General features: G+C 46.0%; 1 protein-coding gene across 3 annotated transcripts in view; it reads left to right on the top strand.

Annotated features, from left to right (window-relative positions):
- Positions 1-16,891, top strand: part of robo1 (roundabout, axon guidance receptor, homolog 1 (Drosophila)) — a 364,449-nt gene that overhangs the window by 206,915 nt on the left and 140,643 nt on the right. For all 3 annotated transcript variants that reach the window (XM_060833868.1, XM_060833867.1, XM_060833869.1), the window contains one exon: positions 6,464-6,621. In XM_060833868.1, the coding sequence (XP_060689851.1) occupies positions 6,464-6,621 (158 nt within the window). The remainder of the gene's footprint in view (positions 1-6,463; positions 6,622-16,891) is intronic.

Genomic DNA, 16,891 nt, shown 5'->3' with positions numbered 1-16,891 from the left:
TCAAGGATGGATAAACTTATCAAGAAAGCATTGACAAAATGAGTCAACTCTGTCTGCTATGAAGGGTGGGCAGGGAAGCAGAACTGAGGCCTAGAGGAGATCAGCCATGATCATATTAAATGGTGGGGCAGGACCGAGGGGCTGAGTGGCCTACTCCTAGTTCTTATATTCTATTGAACCAGAATCACAGAATTGTTACTGCATGGAAGGAGGCCGATCAGCCCATCATACTGACAACTATTCTATCACGCGCTGCCAGTCTCCTGCTCTTTCCCCATATCCTGCATATTGTCTCTATCCAGATAACCAAGCAATGCCCCTCTTCAACGCCTCAGTTGAACCTATCTCCACCCCATTTCCAGGCAGTGCATTCTTGACCCTAACTACTTGCTGGGTAGAAGTGTTTTTTTTCACACATCACCCTTGATATTTTTACACATCACTTTGAATCTATGTTCCTTTCAATCTTCTTTCTTTACAAGCAGAAATTCTTTCTATCTATTTGACCCCGTCGGTATTTTAAAGCTCTTTTTGTGTTCAGCTCATCCAATAGCTTCTTCTTTTATGGGCGGCACGGTGGCACAGTGGTTAGCACTGCTGCCTCACAGCGCCTGAGACCCGGGTTCAATTCCCAACTCAGGCGACTGACTGTGTGGAGTTTGCACGTTCTCCCCGTGTCTGCGTGGGTTTCCTCCCACAGTCCAAAGATGTGCGGGTCAGGTGAATTGGCCATGCTAATTTACCCATAGTGTTAGGTAAGGGGTAAATGTAGGGGTAGGGGTATGGGTGGGTTGCGCTTCGGCGGGTCGGTGTGGACTTGTTGGGCCGAAGGGCCTGTTTCCACACTGTAAGTAATCTAATCTAATTCTTTTCTTGAGTCTTGCTGTTGGGTTCAACTGTTTCTGGACGGATTTTATTTTCTGATCATTCCCAGTGACGAACAACCAATCCAACAGAACAGGCATTTCTTGTGAGATTGCTTGTGACGGTAGCATTATTTAACCAATCAAACATTTCCCTGCGGCATTTAAATCAATTTGGCCTTAATTGGTGAAGTTCGTCTGTTACACAAACAACTGGCAGTTCGAAAGTTTAGAGGCTAGTGAACACTTAGGTCAATATTTAGTTTAGAAGGATGAGGGAGGGGATCGAATTGAGACTTACAGAATACTGAGTGACCTGGACAGAGTGGATGTTGGGAAGATGTTTCCATTGGTAGGAGAGACGAGGACCTGAGGGCACAGCTTTAGAGTAAAGGGAAGTCCTTTTGGAACGGAGATAAGGAGAAATGTCTTCAACCAGAGAGTGGGGAATCTATGGAATTCACTGCCACAGAAGTCTGTGGAGGCCAGGTCATTGAGTATATTTAAGATGGAGATAGATAGGTTTTTGAGTATCAAGGGGATCAAGGGTTACAGGAAGAATGGGATTGAGAAACATGTCAGCCATGATTGAATGGTGTAGCAGACTCAATGGGCTGAATGGCCCAATTTCTGCTCCAATGTCTCCAATATTTGAGACACAGAATTGTGTAGAAAGATGTATTTTTTTAAAAAAAGAACCAGCTAAGACTGAAACCTTGAGCTTTTTGTGCTGCAAATACAAAACCGCTGGTAGCTGCCTAATTGGTTCATCAGTGTTGGTGTTAATCAGATTTTAATGAGAGTGTTTGCCCATTTATTTCCCACAAGTTAACGGCTATGCTGAAATATCTGGCAAATGTCACAAAACATTGTATCTTCGCCAATTGTACTCACTAGGTTTAACTTCAGAGTTGTGGAATACAGACAGAAAGGAAAATTAAACCAGGGATTGATGTGGTACTCAGTGGGCATTCTGTCACTTTATTGACTGTAAAGGGCTATGTAACACCCTGTGGTTATGGCTAGGGCCATATCAATGTAAAGCTTCCAGCTGTGGAAAACAAAAGATTCCTTCAAGAAGTCACAATAATCATAGAATCATACAACACCCAAAAAGCATGGAGAGGGTAGTGGTATTATTGCGAGACTGCTCGTCTAAACTGCTAGCCTCGTTCCTGATGAAGGGCTGATGCCCAAAACATCAACTCTCCTGCTCCTCGGATGCTGCCTGACCTGCTGTGCTTTTCCAGCACCACACCCTCGACTCTGATCTCCAGCATCTGCAATGCTCACTCTCCCCTGCTCGACTAGATAATGTTATGGGAGACCCAGCTCCAAGTCCCAGCATGGTAGGTGGCATAATTAGTATTAAAAAAAATTCTGGAATTAAGAATCTAATATTTTTGTCGTTGGAAAATCTATCTGGATCACTAATGTCCTTTAGGGAAGGAAGCTGCCTTCCATATCCAGTCTCACCTACATGTGACTCCAGACCAAAGCGATGGGGTTGGCTCTTACCTGCCCTCTGGGAATGTTGGCCTGGCAAGCAACACCCTCAGCCTGCAATAAATAAAAAAAAAGACCCTTCAGCCCATCAATGGATGGAGCAAAAGAGCCTGCACTGCCAGAGCACCTTCACAACTTCAGTGTTGCCTCCAACATGTTTTGGAAGGTGATGAAGCATTTTTGAATTGCTGTGTCAGAGGAACAGGCCATTCGGCCCATTGTGTCTGTATCAGCTTTCCAAATGAGCATCTCTCCGGATACCAGTCTCCTGACTTCTCCCCATAACCCGAACATTCATCCTTTCCAGAAAATAATCCAATTTCCTGTTGACTGCCTCAATTGGCCCTGCCTCCAGGGCACTGTCCGTCATGCATTCCAGAGCCTGATCACTTGCTATGTGAAAGTCTTTCTCCTCCATCACGATTGCTACTTTTGCTAGTTATGTTAAATCTACGCTATCTTGGTCTTGTTCCTTGTACCAATGGAAACAGTGCTTCAACCCCACATCATTTGGAATATCACTGTTATAAAGTGGGAAACACAACACGAACACCAATGACCTCACTTAGATCATTTTTATAATTGTGATGTTGATTGAGGGATAAGTATTCACCAAGGCCCTGGGTAGAACTCCCTGCTGTTCCTCCTGATACAAGGAGACAACTGGGATCTTTAACATCTATCAAAGAGGGAAGCTAAGTGAGACTTTAATGTCACTGAATGACAGCATCACTTCAGTATCACACTGGATTGTGGTGCCAATTTCTCGGGAGTAGGAACTCGTTCTTTGATTTTTTTTAAATTCACTTGTGGGATGAGGAAATTGTTGGTTTAATTTCCCATCCCTAGTTGCCAAGGAGAAGGTGGGAGTGAGCTGCCTTCCTGAACTGCTGCAGTCCATGTGCTGTGGGTTGACCCACAATGCCTTGAGGGAGGGAATTCCAGGATTTTGACCCAGAGTCAGTGAAGGAGCAGCGATATATTTCCATGTCAGGATGGTGAATGGCTCAGATGGGATCTTCCACGGGATGGTTTCTCCGTGTATCTGCTGCCCTTGTCCTTCTAAATGTTGGAGGACATGAATTCGGAAGGTGATGTCTAAGGATCTTTGGTTAGTTTCTGCAGCGCATCCCAGTGCTCTGCTGCTACTGGGTGTCAGTGGTGGAGGGAGTTGATGTTGGTGGATGTGGTGCCAGTCAAGCGGCTACTTTGTCCTGGATGGTGTCGAGCTTCTTGAGTGTTGTTGGAGCTGTATCCATCCAGGCAAGTGGGGGGTATTCCATCACACTGCTGACTTTAGATTACTTACAGTGTGGAAACAGACCCTTTGGCCCAACAAGTCCACATCAACCCGTCGAAGCACAACCCACCCATACCCCTACCCTAGCACTAGGGGCAATTTAGCATGACCAATTCACCTGACCTGCACATCTTTGGACTGTGGGAGGAAACCGGAGCACCCGGAGGAAACCCACGCAGACACGGGGAGAATGTGCAAACTCCACACAGTCAGTCGCCTGAGGCAGGAATTGAACCTGGGTTCATGGTGCTGTGAGGCAGCAGTGCTAACCACTATGCCACCGTGCTGCCCACTACCACAGTGCCTTATAGATGGTGGACAGGCTCTAGGGAGTCAGGAAGTGAGTTACTCACTGTTGTATTCCTAGCCTCTGACCTGCTCTTGTAGGCAGTGTGTTTATGTGAAGAATCCAGTTGAGCTTCTAGTCTATGGTAACCCCAGGATGTTGACAGTGGGGGACTCACTGATAGTAACACCATTGAATGTGAAGGGGCAGTGGTTAGCTTGTCTCTTATTGGTGATGGCCATTGCCTGGCATTGTTCTACTTCTCTGGCTCTTGGCAATGCTTTTAACCTCTGTACTAGCATCGTCAGTCTCTTGCAAAGCTCCCACCCTGAGTTTAATTATTCTCTTTCACTCTGCGGCCTACTCTGCTGGAGGCATTTTCTGTTCTTTGACACTTAGTTCAGCTGGAAACCTGAGTCAGATCTCTTCCTGACTAATTGTGTTGCTCCCCTCACCCCTCCTCCTTCCAAATATTTTGATGTGTCGAGTGTTTGACCTGGTTTGCGAAGCTTAATTATGTTGCTGGATTGACAGAGTTGGAAGTTGGCAATTGCGTAACACTAATTGCTCAATTTTTGAATACCAGGTAACTGTACAACCCTTCAGAAGTTCAGCCTGGTTTTCAGACTAGTCTTTACCTCACTAATGGAAATGAAATGGATGTAAATTCTATATAGCATGTTCTTATCAGTGACCCAATAGGGGCTTCTGCAATTGTCAGGATGTGTTTTTTTTCCCAGCTCAGTAACTGGGTCTACTGTTAGGCAAAGAGAGAGAGAGAGAGAGAGAGAGACAGGGACTGAAAGAGACAGGGACAGAGATTGACAGGGACTGAGAGAGACAGGGACGGAAAGACAGGGACAGAGGTACTCATGGACAGAGAGAAATTGGGACAAAGACAGATAGGGACAGAGAGAGACAGGGACAGAGAGAGACAGGGTCAGAGAGAGACAGAGACAGAGAGAGACATGGTAGAGGGAGAGAGCTGGAAACACGCCTGTTTAAGAAGGGAAGGAGGTACAAGACAGGAAACTGGGCCGATTTGTCTGACCTCAGTCATTGGTAAGATTTTAGAATCCATAATTAAGGCTGAGTTATTTGGAAGTGTATGGTAAAATAGGGCAGAATCAGCACCTTGATAGCCAGCGGTTCTGATCTCCAGTCAGTTCTGCTATAACGCGGTAGTTCTGTTCGCAATCCCATGTTATAAGAAAATCGCTTAGTGGCAGCACCATTTAAACACAAATGGGCCGGAATCGTGTTATAATCAATACACGCATCAAATGTTCACAGTGTAGAAACAGTGTTCCCAATTCACCAAACAGATTATAGCAAATTCAAATTAACAAAATGAGCATTACAGCAGAACAACCTACATCTGGAGTTCCAGAAGGCTTTTTACAAGGTGCCGCACATGAGGCTGCTAAATAAGAAAGAATCCATGATGTTAGGGGCAAGATACTGACATGGATAGAGGATTGGCTGACTGCCAGACAACAGAGAGTGGGGATAAAGGATTGCAGCCGGTGGCTAGTGGAGTTCCACAGGGGTCAGTGTTGAGACCACAGCTATTGATGTACATTAATGATCAGATAAACAAACTGAGGGCATTGTTATTACGTTTGCAAATGACACAAAGGTAGTTGGAGGGTCAGGTAGTGTTGAGGAAATGAGGAGGCTGCAGAAAGACTTGGCAAAAATGAGGACTGCGGATGCTGGAGATCAGAATCCAGATCAGAGTCATGCTGGAAAAGCACAGCAGGTCAGACAGCATCCAAAGTGCAGGAAAATCGACGTTTCGGGTAAAAGCCCTTCATCAGGAATGAAGGCAGGGAGCCTCTGGGGTGGAGAGTTAAATAGGAGATGGTGGGAGTGGGAAGAAGGTAGCCAACAGTAGACTAGGTGGATGGAGGTGGGATGAAGGTGATGGGTCTTCAGAGCAGAGGAGATGACCTGGGAGTTGCAGTGAGAGACAGGCTCACTGAGATTCTTGTAGAGAGAGGAGGAGAACTTCTTCAAAGCCGGCATCCTTGCAAGAGGATTCACAGTAAGGTTAAAATCAATCAGGCAAAAGTGAGGACTGCAGATGCTAGAGATCAGAGTGGTGCTGGAAAAGCACAGCAGGTCAGGCAACATCTGAGGAGCAGGAAAATCAATGTTTCGGGCAAAAGCCCTTCATCAGGAATGAGGTAGGGAGCCTCCAGGGTGAAGAGATAACTGGGAGGAGGGGGGGGGGGGGGTGGGGGACATGGGGCTGGGGAGAAGGTCGCAAAGATAATTCATTGTCTTGATAGAGACTGAATTCAGGGTGACCAAGACTGGATTGGATAAGACTGACATTAGCTGAACACAACAGTGACTGCAGATGTGGCAATGTTAGTGTGAACTGTTCATTGAACAACAGAAGTATGGGTTGGTGCTCCTCCTCCATCCTTGTGAGTCAGTCAGCTGGGCCAGCTTTGTAAGGAGTCACTTTGCTAACAGAACTCTTGTGTTGTCTCTCTTCAGTTCTCCGGGATGATTTCCGACAGAACCCTTCCGATGTTATGGTGGCAGCGGGTGAACCATCCGTCATGGAATGCCAACCTCCTCGTGGGCATCCGGAGCCAACCATCTCATGGAAGAAGGACGGTGTCCACCTGGACGACAAGGATGAGAGAATCACGGTAACAGTGTACAAGTTATTTGTTTCTGGATCAGTGGTGCTGGGAGACCGCAGTAGTTCAGGCAGCATCCAAGGAGCAGCGAAATCGACGTTTCGGGCAAAAATCCTTTCGCTGCTCCTCGGACGCTGCCTGAACTGCTGTGCTCTTCCAGCACCACTGAGCCAGAATCTCCTTTTCCACCTATCCACTCCACCCTCTCCTCCCTGACCTATCACCTTCATCCCCTCCCCCACTCACCCATTGTACTCTATGCTACTCTCTCCCCACCCCACCCTCCTCTAGCTTATCTCTCCACGCTTCCGGCTCACTGCCTTTATTCCTGATGAAGGGCTTTTGCCCGAAACGTCGATTTCGCTGCTCCTCGGATGCTGCCTGAACTGCTGTGCTCTCCCAGCACCACTGATCCAGAGTCTGGTTTCCAGCATCTGCAGTCATTGTTTTTACCTGCAAGTTATTTGTGGTTGGAGTGGGTGTGAATATCCACCTTTCCTGAACAGGAAAAAGGCTAGAGTTCGTAAAAAAAAGACAGCAAGGGAAAATTGGAGCCAAGGATGGCCAAACCAGAAAGACCTCATCCCCACACCTGAGCTGCACTGGGCACTGCTCTGATGTTGAATGTGTACTCCTTCCCTCTCTTTATGGGATGACAGCCTATGGCAGACACGGCCAGTCTTTGTTACCCCCTCCTTAACTGCCCTTGAACTGAGGGCCATTTCAGGGGGCAGCTAAGAGTCAACCTCGTTGGGATGGAGTCACATGTAGGCTGGAGTAGGTGAGGGAGGCAGATTTCCTTCCCTCAAGGGCAACTTTGAACCAGATGGGTTTGACAATCAGAGGGGATGGTTTCATGGGTGCTGCCACTGAGATGACAGCTTCTCAATACAGTTAAAAAAAAATCAGTTGGTTAAATTGGATTTGGACCCATGTCTCCTGAACATTAGCCTAGGCCACTGTTCACAAAATCACAAATTGCTTATGTACAGAAGGAGGCCATTCAGCCCAACATGTCTGCACTAGCTCTTTAAGCATGCATCATTACCTCGTGCCTATCTTCAGCCTTTTCCCCATATCTCTGAACACTATTTCAATCCAAATAATTGACCAACGCCCCTCTTACATGCTCCAATTGAGCCTGGTATGTACCTCCAGCACATTTCTGGAAAGTGCACTCCAAACCCTAACTACTGCTAAAGAGTTCTTTCTTAGTTCACTCTTGATTTGTTCACCCCTCCCTTTAAATCTCTGCCCTCTCGTCCTTGCTCCTTTTCCAAGTGGGAACAGCGTATCCCTATCTACTCTGTCCAGTCCACTCATGATTTTGAAAACCTTTATCAGATTTCTTCTCAACCTTCTTCCCTCCAAGGACAGCAGTCCCAACTTTTTCAATCTATCCTCATTGCCGCTGGCTTCAGCAATTTCTCATTCCTGGAACCATTCTGCTCAATGGTTTATTCACCCTCTCCGATGGGTTCACCTCTTTCCTGTAATGTGGAGCCCCTTGCTGTACACAATACTCCAGCTGAAGTCAATTGTAGGTCTTGTACAAGTTCAATATTGTGGGTGGCACGGTGGCTCAGTGGTTAGCACTGCTGCCTCACAGCACCAGGGCTCTTGGTCCATTTGTGAGTGTGTACCTTGCTTGAAGGTGTTTTCACAGGATGTGGGCATTGCTGGCTGGGAATGCATTTAATATCCATCCTCAGGGGTCCAGAGGGCAACTGTAGGTCAACCACACTGCCTGGAGTTACATGTAGTTCAGACCAGGTAACTGGCAGATTGCCTTCCTTAATGGGTATTAGTGAACCAGCTGGGTTTTCCCAACAATCAACAATAGTTCATGGTCATCATTAGACCCTTAACTCCTGGTCACAGGTGAATACAAATTCCACCATCTGTTGTGGCATGATTCAAACCCAGAATATTACTCGAGTTTCTGAGTTTATGGTTGAGTCACAATGTGACGAGTCAATTGCCTCTCTGACCTGCGTCAGTGAAAGGTGATGATGCGGGCAGTTAGTGTTAGGGATTGTTGACAGGAGGAAAATTGCTGAAGCCAGCGGCAAATTCAAATGATGTCCCTTCCAAAGATTTCCCCGAATTTGAAGGTCACTGACCAGTTGTGAGGATTGAGGTGAGAGGCGAGGTGGGGGTAAGGAGTGGTTTAGGATTTGGTTGGGCTAACAGATTGTTGAATACGGGTTCAATCTTACCCTTTAAAAGGGAATTGGGTAACTATGCAAAGGACGAAAAGCTCCAGGGACACAGGGCCATGAGTGGGAGATTGAACATAATTTGATGGCTCATTGAAAGAACTGGCCCACATTTGATGACCACGAGGATTCCTACTGTGCTGTATTGTTCTACGATTTCATGATTTATTTTCTCTTCATTTAGTTTCTGGCATTTGCCGATGCAACAGACACTGAACCTCTGAGCAGTTTATCAAATGTTGGACTGTGTACAGACATTTCCAAGAGCTTAATAAATTCAGCTCTATCTTTCTCTATCAGCAGCAAGTACAGAAATAAGGTCTGCCAGACGTTTTGCCTTGAAGCTAAAGTTGCTGCGAGTTACATCTATAAATTCTGAAAGGGATGACTTTAACGTTTGACCTCCTGCCCCCAGTCTCCCAGCCTTGCTGGAATGGTACGCCAGTGTAGGACGTGGGGGGGGGGTGGTTTAGACATGGTTCATTGTGTGTCCCTGATCTCATGGTCTCAACTATCTTCACTTCTCTTGTTTAAGGTAATTCCATTGGTGGAAAAAAAATGGACATGCATTTTTATAGCATCTTTCAGCACATTCTGAAAAGTAATTACTATCTCACTTAAATGTTCTTCTTTATTCTCTCATTGGTCTGAGTGGTATGGTGAGTGTTGGTTATCTGTCTTGATTTGCCCTTGAAGTGAATGGTTTAATAGACCTTTTCAGAGCACAGTTAAGCTTTGCCATGAGTGGATGGCCTAGTGGTATTGTTGCTGGACTGTTAATCCAGATGGTAATATTCTGAGTTCGAATCCCATCATGAAAGATAGCAGAATTTGCATTCAATAAATATCTGAAGTTAAGAATCTAACGATGACCATGAATCGATTGTCTGGAAAAACCCATCTGGTTCATTCATGTCCTTTAGGGAAGGAAACTGCTGTCCTTACCTGGTCTGGCCTACATGTGACTCCAGACCCATAGCAAAGGGGTTGACTCTCAACTGCCCTCTGGGATGGGCAACAAAAGCTGTCCTAGCCAGTGATGCCCTCATCCTGTGAATGAACATGAGAAGTCACATGTAAACCAGACTAGATAAGGACAAAAACACTGCAGATGCTTGAATACAAGGTAGACAGGCAGGAGGCTGGAAGAACACAGCAAGCCAGGCAGCATTAGGAGGGAGAGGGACACATGCAAGGCAGGCAGCATCAGGAGGGAGAGGGACACAGCAAGGCAGGCAGCATCAGGAGGGAGAGGAACACAACAAGGCAGGCAGCATCAGGAGGGAGAGGGACACAGCAAGGCAGGCAGGCAGCATCAGGAGGGAGAGGGAACACAGCAAGGCAGGCAGCATCAGGAGGGAGAGGGACACAGCAAGGCAGGCAGCATCAGGAGGGAGAGGGACACAGCAAGGCAGGCAGCATCAGGAGGGAGAGGGACACAGTAAGGCAGGCAGCATCAGGAGGGAGAGGGACACAGCAAGGCAGGCAGCATCAGGAGGGAGAGGGACACAGCAAGGCAGGCAGCATCAGGAGGGAGAGGGACACAGCAAGGCAGGCAGCATCAGGAGGGAGAGGGACACAGCAAGGCAGGCAGCATCAGGAGGGAGAGGGACACAGTAAGGCAGGCAGCATCAGGAGGGAGAGGGACACAGCAAGGCAGGCAGCATCAGGAGGGAGAGGAACACAGCAAGGCAGGCAGCATCAGGAGGGAGAGGAACACAGCAAGGCAGGCAGCATCAGGAGGGAGAGGGAACACAGCAAGGCAGGCAGCATCAGGAGGGAGTGGGACACAGCAAGGCAGGCAGCATCAGGAGGGAGAGGGACACAGCAAGGCAGGCAGCATCAGGAGGGAGAGGGACATAGCAAGGCAGGCAGCATCAGGAGGGAGAGGGACACAGCAAGGCAGGCAGCATCAGGAGGGAGAGGGACATAGCAAGGCAGGCAGCATCAGGAGGGAGAGGGACATAGCAAGGCAGGCAGCATCAGGAGAGAAAATGCTGGAAAATCTCAGCTAGTCTGGCAGTATCAAGTTTTTCCAGCATTTTCTCTTTTGGTTTCAGATTCCAGCATCCGCAGTAATTTGCTTTTATTTTAGGCAGCATCAGGAGGGAGAGGGAACACAGCCTCTTGCTTGTCTACCTTGGATTCCAGCATCTGCATGCTGCCTGGATTACTGTGTTTTTCCAGCCTCCTGCTTGTCTTGATTCGATAACGACGACAGTTTCCTTCTTTAAAGGACATGAGTGAACTAGATGGTTATTTTTAAAAACTAACAGTTATGATTTTGTGGGTAAAATTACTGAGACTAGCTCTTGATTCCCGGTTTGAATCTGTATTCCAGAAGCTGAGAGTGCTGAATATTAATGGACATGGTGGGATATATCCTGAGCCTCTGGTATATTTTTGACCAATGATATTCCCACTCCACCACCAGCTCCTGTGAGAGCCAAAAGCGTGTGTACAGCATAAGCCCCCAGGCGGCAATGTGATAATGACCAGATCATCTGTTTTTAATTTTGTTAACGAAAGGATGAAATGAGAAATGCCGTGGCACCAGAGAGAACAGTCTCTGCCCCAGTGTTGTTCAAAATCACAAAAGCTCTGGACAAAATAGATACGGAGAACCTTTACCCTTTGGTGAACAGGTCAAGAACCAGAGGAGACAGATTTTTGGCAAATCAGATAGTGGCAACAGTAGACTACAAGACCATAGGACAACGGAGCGGAAAGAGGCCATTCAGCCATCGAGTCTGTGCTGCCATTCATTGAATTAACGGCAAATCTGATAATCCTGAACTCCACTTTCCTCCCTTTCTCCATAACCATTGGTTCCCTTATTGAATAAACATCTATCTCAGCCTTTAATATGCTTAATGACTCAGCCTTGAAAGTACTGGTTTGCAAAATTTTCACAGATTGACAACCCTCTGAGGGAAGAAATTTGTCCTCATCACGATCTTGACCTGTGAATCCCTATTCTAAGATTATTTCCTCGGGTCCTGGACTCTTCCCCCAAGGGTAAACAAATTTCCAAGTCTCCCCTGTCCTGGCTCCGAAGAAAGCTATATAATTCAGTCAGGTTGATTTTCATTTTTCTAAACTCCAATAATTATAGACCTAAACTACTCAACTTTTCCTGATAACTCAGCTCCTCCATCATGATTCAATTCAGGTTCAATTCCCGCCTCAGGCGAGTGACTGTGTGGAGTTTGCACGTTCTCCCTGTGTCTGTGTGGGTTTCCTCCGGGTGCTCCGGTTTCCTCCCACAGTCCAAAGATGTGCAGGTCAGGTGAATTGGCCATGCTAAATTGTCCATAGTGTTAGGTTAGGGGTATGAGTGGGTTGCGCTTCGGCGGGTCGGTGTGGACTTGTTGGGCCGAAGGGCCTGTTTCCACACTGTAAGTAATCTAATCTAATCTAAAACAATTTAGCCTGGTGAGCCATATCTGGTCTGAGCCTTCTCTGATGCCAATATATCATTCCTTAGATAAGGGGCCCCAAAACTGTTCACTGTATTCCAGCTGTGGTCTGACCTGTATTGATTTTGCAAACTCTCCTGACTTTTATACTCCATTCCCTTTGAAATAAAGAGCATTCCATTTACCTTCCCTATTATCAGTCAAACTCGACTCCTAGCTTTTTGTGATTCATGGATGAGGACTCCCAGACGTCTCCTTTCTGCAGCTTTCTGTAGTCTTTATCCATTTAAATAATATTCAGCTCCTCTATTCCTCAGAGAATTTTGTTGGTGAATATCTAGGATCTAGAATGCACTGCCTGGGAGTGTGGTTGAAACAAATTCAGTTTTAGATTTTAGAAGGATTTAGATACAAAGAGTTGTTTTTGTGGTATAATACTTGAGGATTGCTGAAATAGACACATTTTCGTGAAGTTTTCCATTTTGCATTCACAAAAATACTAATGAATAGGGAGAACAACATTGACACTTCATGTGAGGAGAGTGCAGACTGTTTGGCAAGTGGACTCTGATTGGTAGAGGTGTTGCCATAGAGAATGTACCAGTTTGATGATGACTGACAGTTAACTGTCAATCTTTATTATGCTTTAATCAAGGCAGGTTGACTCTGATTGGTAATGCCCTTTGTATCACTGTTTCTTGTGAGTTTTCCTGATGTGTACAAGATGAAAAGCTTCGATAAAATGTGTTTCTTTTCCAGAATTTGATAATCACCTGAAGAGGAAAAAAGCATTTAGGGATATTAGAATAACTGAAACGAGGGAATTTCCCTTGAAGAAAGCTAGCACCGACATGGGTTGAGTGGCTTGTCTCTGTGCTAGAACCATTCCATGAAATAGTGCCTTGGAATATTTTATATCCACACGAAAGAGGGCTTGGGCCTTAGTTTAACATCTCATCCAAAAAACAACTTCACCTGAATTACCACAGCTCTGAATTTTGGAGTGAGTTCTGATCCCACACCCACCTGACTCAAAGGAGACCCACACTTATTGCATTCAATTGTGAAAGTTACTATCAACAAGAACAGAGGCCCCAGAGATTTCCAGCGAAGTCATTTTGTTTCAGCCTTGTATGGATTCAAGGTCAGCCAAGAGAAGGTGGGGTGTTTGCTCTCCTGCTGTTTAACTCAGATGTTTCCTTTCCAGGGCTTCCTCCCATTACATTCCAAGAGGAAAGCAGATCATTATTTCAATGGAGAGAGATTGCAGAAGGTCGCAGTACAGAGGGATCTGAGTGTCTTAGCACATAAATCAGATAAAGGTGTCGTACAGGGACAGCAAGTGATTGGGAAGGCAAATGGCATGTTGTTTCCTGCTAAGGAGATGGAAGTATAAAAACGAGGAGGTTTTGACTCCCTTGTACAGGGTATTGGTGATGTTTCACCTGGAGTACTCTGTACAATCATGAGCTTACTTGACTTGATTTATTGTAGTCATGTGTACCTAAATACAGTGAAATACTTTGTTTATGAGCAGTACAGGCAGATCATATTAAGCAAGAATGTACAGGTCATAGGGTGCTTAGACAGAGTGAGGCATCCAGATTACACTGCACGAGACTTGAGCAAAGCAAAATCAACATGAACAAGATCAGCATTATTAAAAGTCTAATAATGGCAGGGAAGAAGCTGTTCTTCAACCTGATGGTGCGTGTGTTGAAGTATTCTGTATATTATGCACAATGGAAGAGGTTGTAGGAAAGCATTACCGGGACGGGAGGGGTACTTGATGATTTTCGAGACAAAAGTCCTGAAGAAGGATTACATCCGAACTGTCAACTTTTCCACCTCCTAATGCTGCCTGGTTTGCTGTGTTCTTCCAGCCGCTTGCCTGTCTACATTGATGATGTTGACAGCCTTTCCACAGCAACACCAGGTGTAAATGGAGTCCATGGATGGGAGGTTAGCTTCCGTAATGGTCTGGGCTGTGCACATCACCTTCTCAGGTTTCTTACAGACCTGGGCAGAGCAGTTGCTATACCAGGCCAGAATGTATCCAGATAGAATGTTGTCTATGATGCATCTGTAAAAGTTGGTGAGGGTCCTTTTGGACATGCCAAATTTCCTTGCCATCTGAGGAAGATGAGGTGCTTTTGTGTCTTCTTGACCGTCACATCACCATGTGAAATCCAGGACAGGTTGTCAGTTATCGTCACACCTAGGAACTTGACACTCTCAACCCTCTCAATCTCCGCTCCGATGATGTCAATGTGGGCATAGTCTCCTCCTTTCTATATGAAGTCAATGATCAGTTCTTTAGTTTTTCCAACGTTGAGAGAGAGGATCAGGAAGGATAGACTTACATTGGAAGCAATTCAGGAAAGGGTTCAGCAAGCTCATTCCTGGGATGAAGGGATCATTTTACATGGAAATGTTAAGCAGTTTGAGTCTATATCAATGAGCGTTTAAAAGGAAGTTATTTTTCTGAATGATATGGGATTCCAAATGGGCTTGACAAGAGTCAATGCTGAGAGGATGTTACTGTCGTGGGAGTCTGGAACAGGGGCCACAGTGTCAATATAAGGGCTCTCCCTTTGATGATGGAAGTGACGAGAAATTTCTTCACTGCTTTGTCATTAGAAGTCTCTCCCCTGGTGAGCTCTTGGGTTGATTCTGGGCTGTGTTAGACCGATTTCTGATGGATCGAGGGCAGGGTCATGGGGAGCTGGCAGGAAACTGAAGTTCAGTCTATAGTCAAATCAACCAACATGTCACAGAATGGTGAGGCTAAGGTTGAAGGGCCAAATAGTCTAACCCTTCTGCTTTAGAGGGTACCGTTATTGGGAACCAGTGCACTCCTCGTGACAAAATTCCCATGGGAATTTCATTCAGGGAAATGTAAGGGGGTGGTCACCTCAGTCGCCTCAAGTGCTGGGGCCAGAGGGGTCTCTTCTTCAAATCTGCCATTTCTGGGCGAGATAAGTTCAATGCATCGCATTTCCCACACACTGTGAGGAGTTTAGAGAATATTGAATTCAGGAAAACTGCCAGTTTATACTGACCTGTCAACTTGGGAGGATTGAGAAATATCATGACAGGGAGGGAATCACCTCAAAGAGTGAATGGAAGTTGACGAGGAGCGTGGACCCCACATGGAGCAAATGGATTGAACAGCTTTGTCACAGTGCTACAGATTCGATGTGGAGCAGTTGTATTGAGTGAGATCACACCAAAAACAGTGGCTTGCATTTATATAGTGCCTTAACATCCCAAGGTGCTCCCCAGCAGCATTTCCCACCAATAATTGACACCAGGTCGCATCAGGAGATACTGGATGTAAATCAAAGTTTGTCCTCAGAGTTTTAGGGAGCATGTTATAGGAGGAGAGAGGGCTGGATAGATTTAAGGAGGGAATTCCAGAATGCTTTTCGTTATCTATACCTTAGTCTCAGTAAAGCAGAAAGAAATTAGCCTCAGATCAGAAGCGAGGATGCAAGCATTAAACCTGTACTTGGCACCCAGAAAAATGAAATGTCAACTCAGTTTTGACAAAGCTGATAGTTCTGATAGATTATGGCTAAAGGCACTTTAGAAAAAAAAATGTTACTTCCACACTCTCTGCTATTGTCCCTCCTGGTTGCTGTATTTTGATGTGTTTATTTTGAACAGAGGAATTAATTGAAGATAAAATTATTCCCTAAACCTTTGGCTTTCCTGACCTCAATTATTAAATCCTAACAAGGGGTCATTGGACCCCAATATTTTCAGCTCAGGCAGCATCCGAGGAGCAGGAAAATCGACATTTCGGGCAAAAGCCCTTCATCAGGAATGGTGGAAGAGTGCCTGCACGGTCTACCTCTCCACCCGGCAGGCACTCTGCCTCTATTCCTGATGAAGGGCTTTTGCCTGAAACATCGATTTTACTGCTCCTCGGATGCTGCCTGAACTACTGTGCTTTTCCAGCAGCACTCTAGCCTAGACTCTGGTTCCCAGCATCTGCAGTCATTGTTTTTACCCAATATATTCACAAGTTTCTCTTCCCACAGATGTTGCCAGACCTGCTGAGTTTCACCAGTAATTTCTGTTTTAATTTTACAGCAACTGCAGTACTTTCATAGTCTCCCAACAGTGCAGATAGAGGCCATTCAGTCCATCAAATCTGTACTGATCCTCTGAAGAGGAACCCCCTCGCCCCCCCAACATTGCTGTAACCCCTCATTTACCATGGTTAACCCACCTAGCCTGTAGGCTGCAGGGAATTTAGCATTGTCTACCCACCTAACCTGCACATCTTTGGACTGTGGGAGGAAACTGGAGCACCCGGAGGAAACCCACGCAGACACGGGGAGAATGTGCAAACTCCACACAGTCAGTCGCCTGAGGCTGGAATCGAACACTGGTCACTGGTGCTGTGGGGCAGCAGTGCTAACCACTGTGCCACCTTCTTTGTTCCATGCGATCCTCCTGGTGTTGAAAGAAAGCTGGGGAGGTTTTATACAATTCTGGCCAGCATTACTCTCTCAAGCAACACCATAAAAAAGTGCAAATTAGTTGCCAATTAACTGCTCAAACTTGCATTTCTGTCCCCTCCTTCCCAATCTCAAGGTGTCTTCAAGTAGATTTCAGCCACTCACTGCACTT

Source organism: Hemiscyllium ocellatum, chromosome 12 (genome assembly GCF_020745735.1).
Source record: "Hemiscyllium ocellatum isolate sHemOce1 chromosome 12, sHemOce1.pat.X.cur, whole genome shotgun sequence".
In the NCBI taxonomy this organism is placed as follows: Eukaryota; Metazoa; Chordata; class Chondrichthyes; order Orectolobiformes; family Hemiscylliidae; genus Hemiscyllium; species Hemiscyllium ocellatum.
This window is presented reverse-complemented; position numbering and strand designations above follow the sequence as displayed.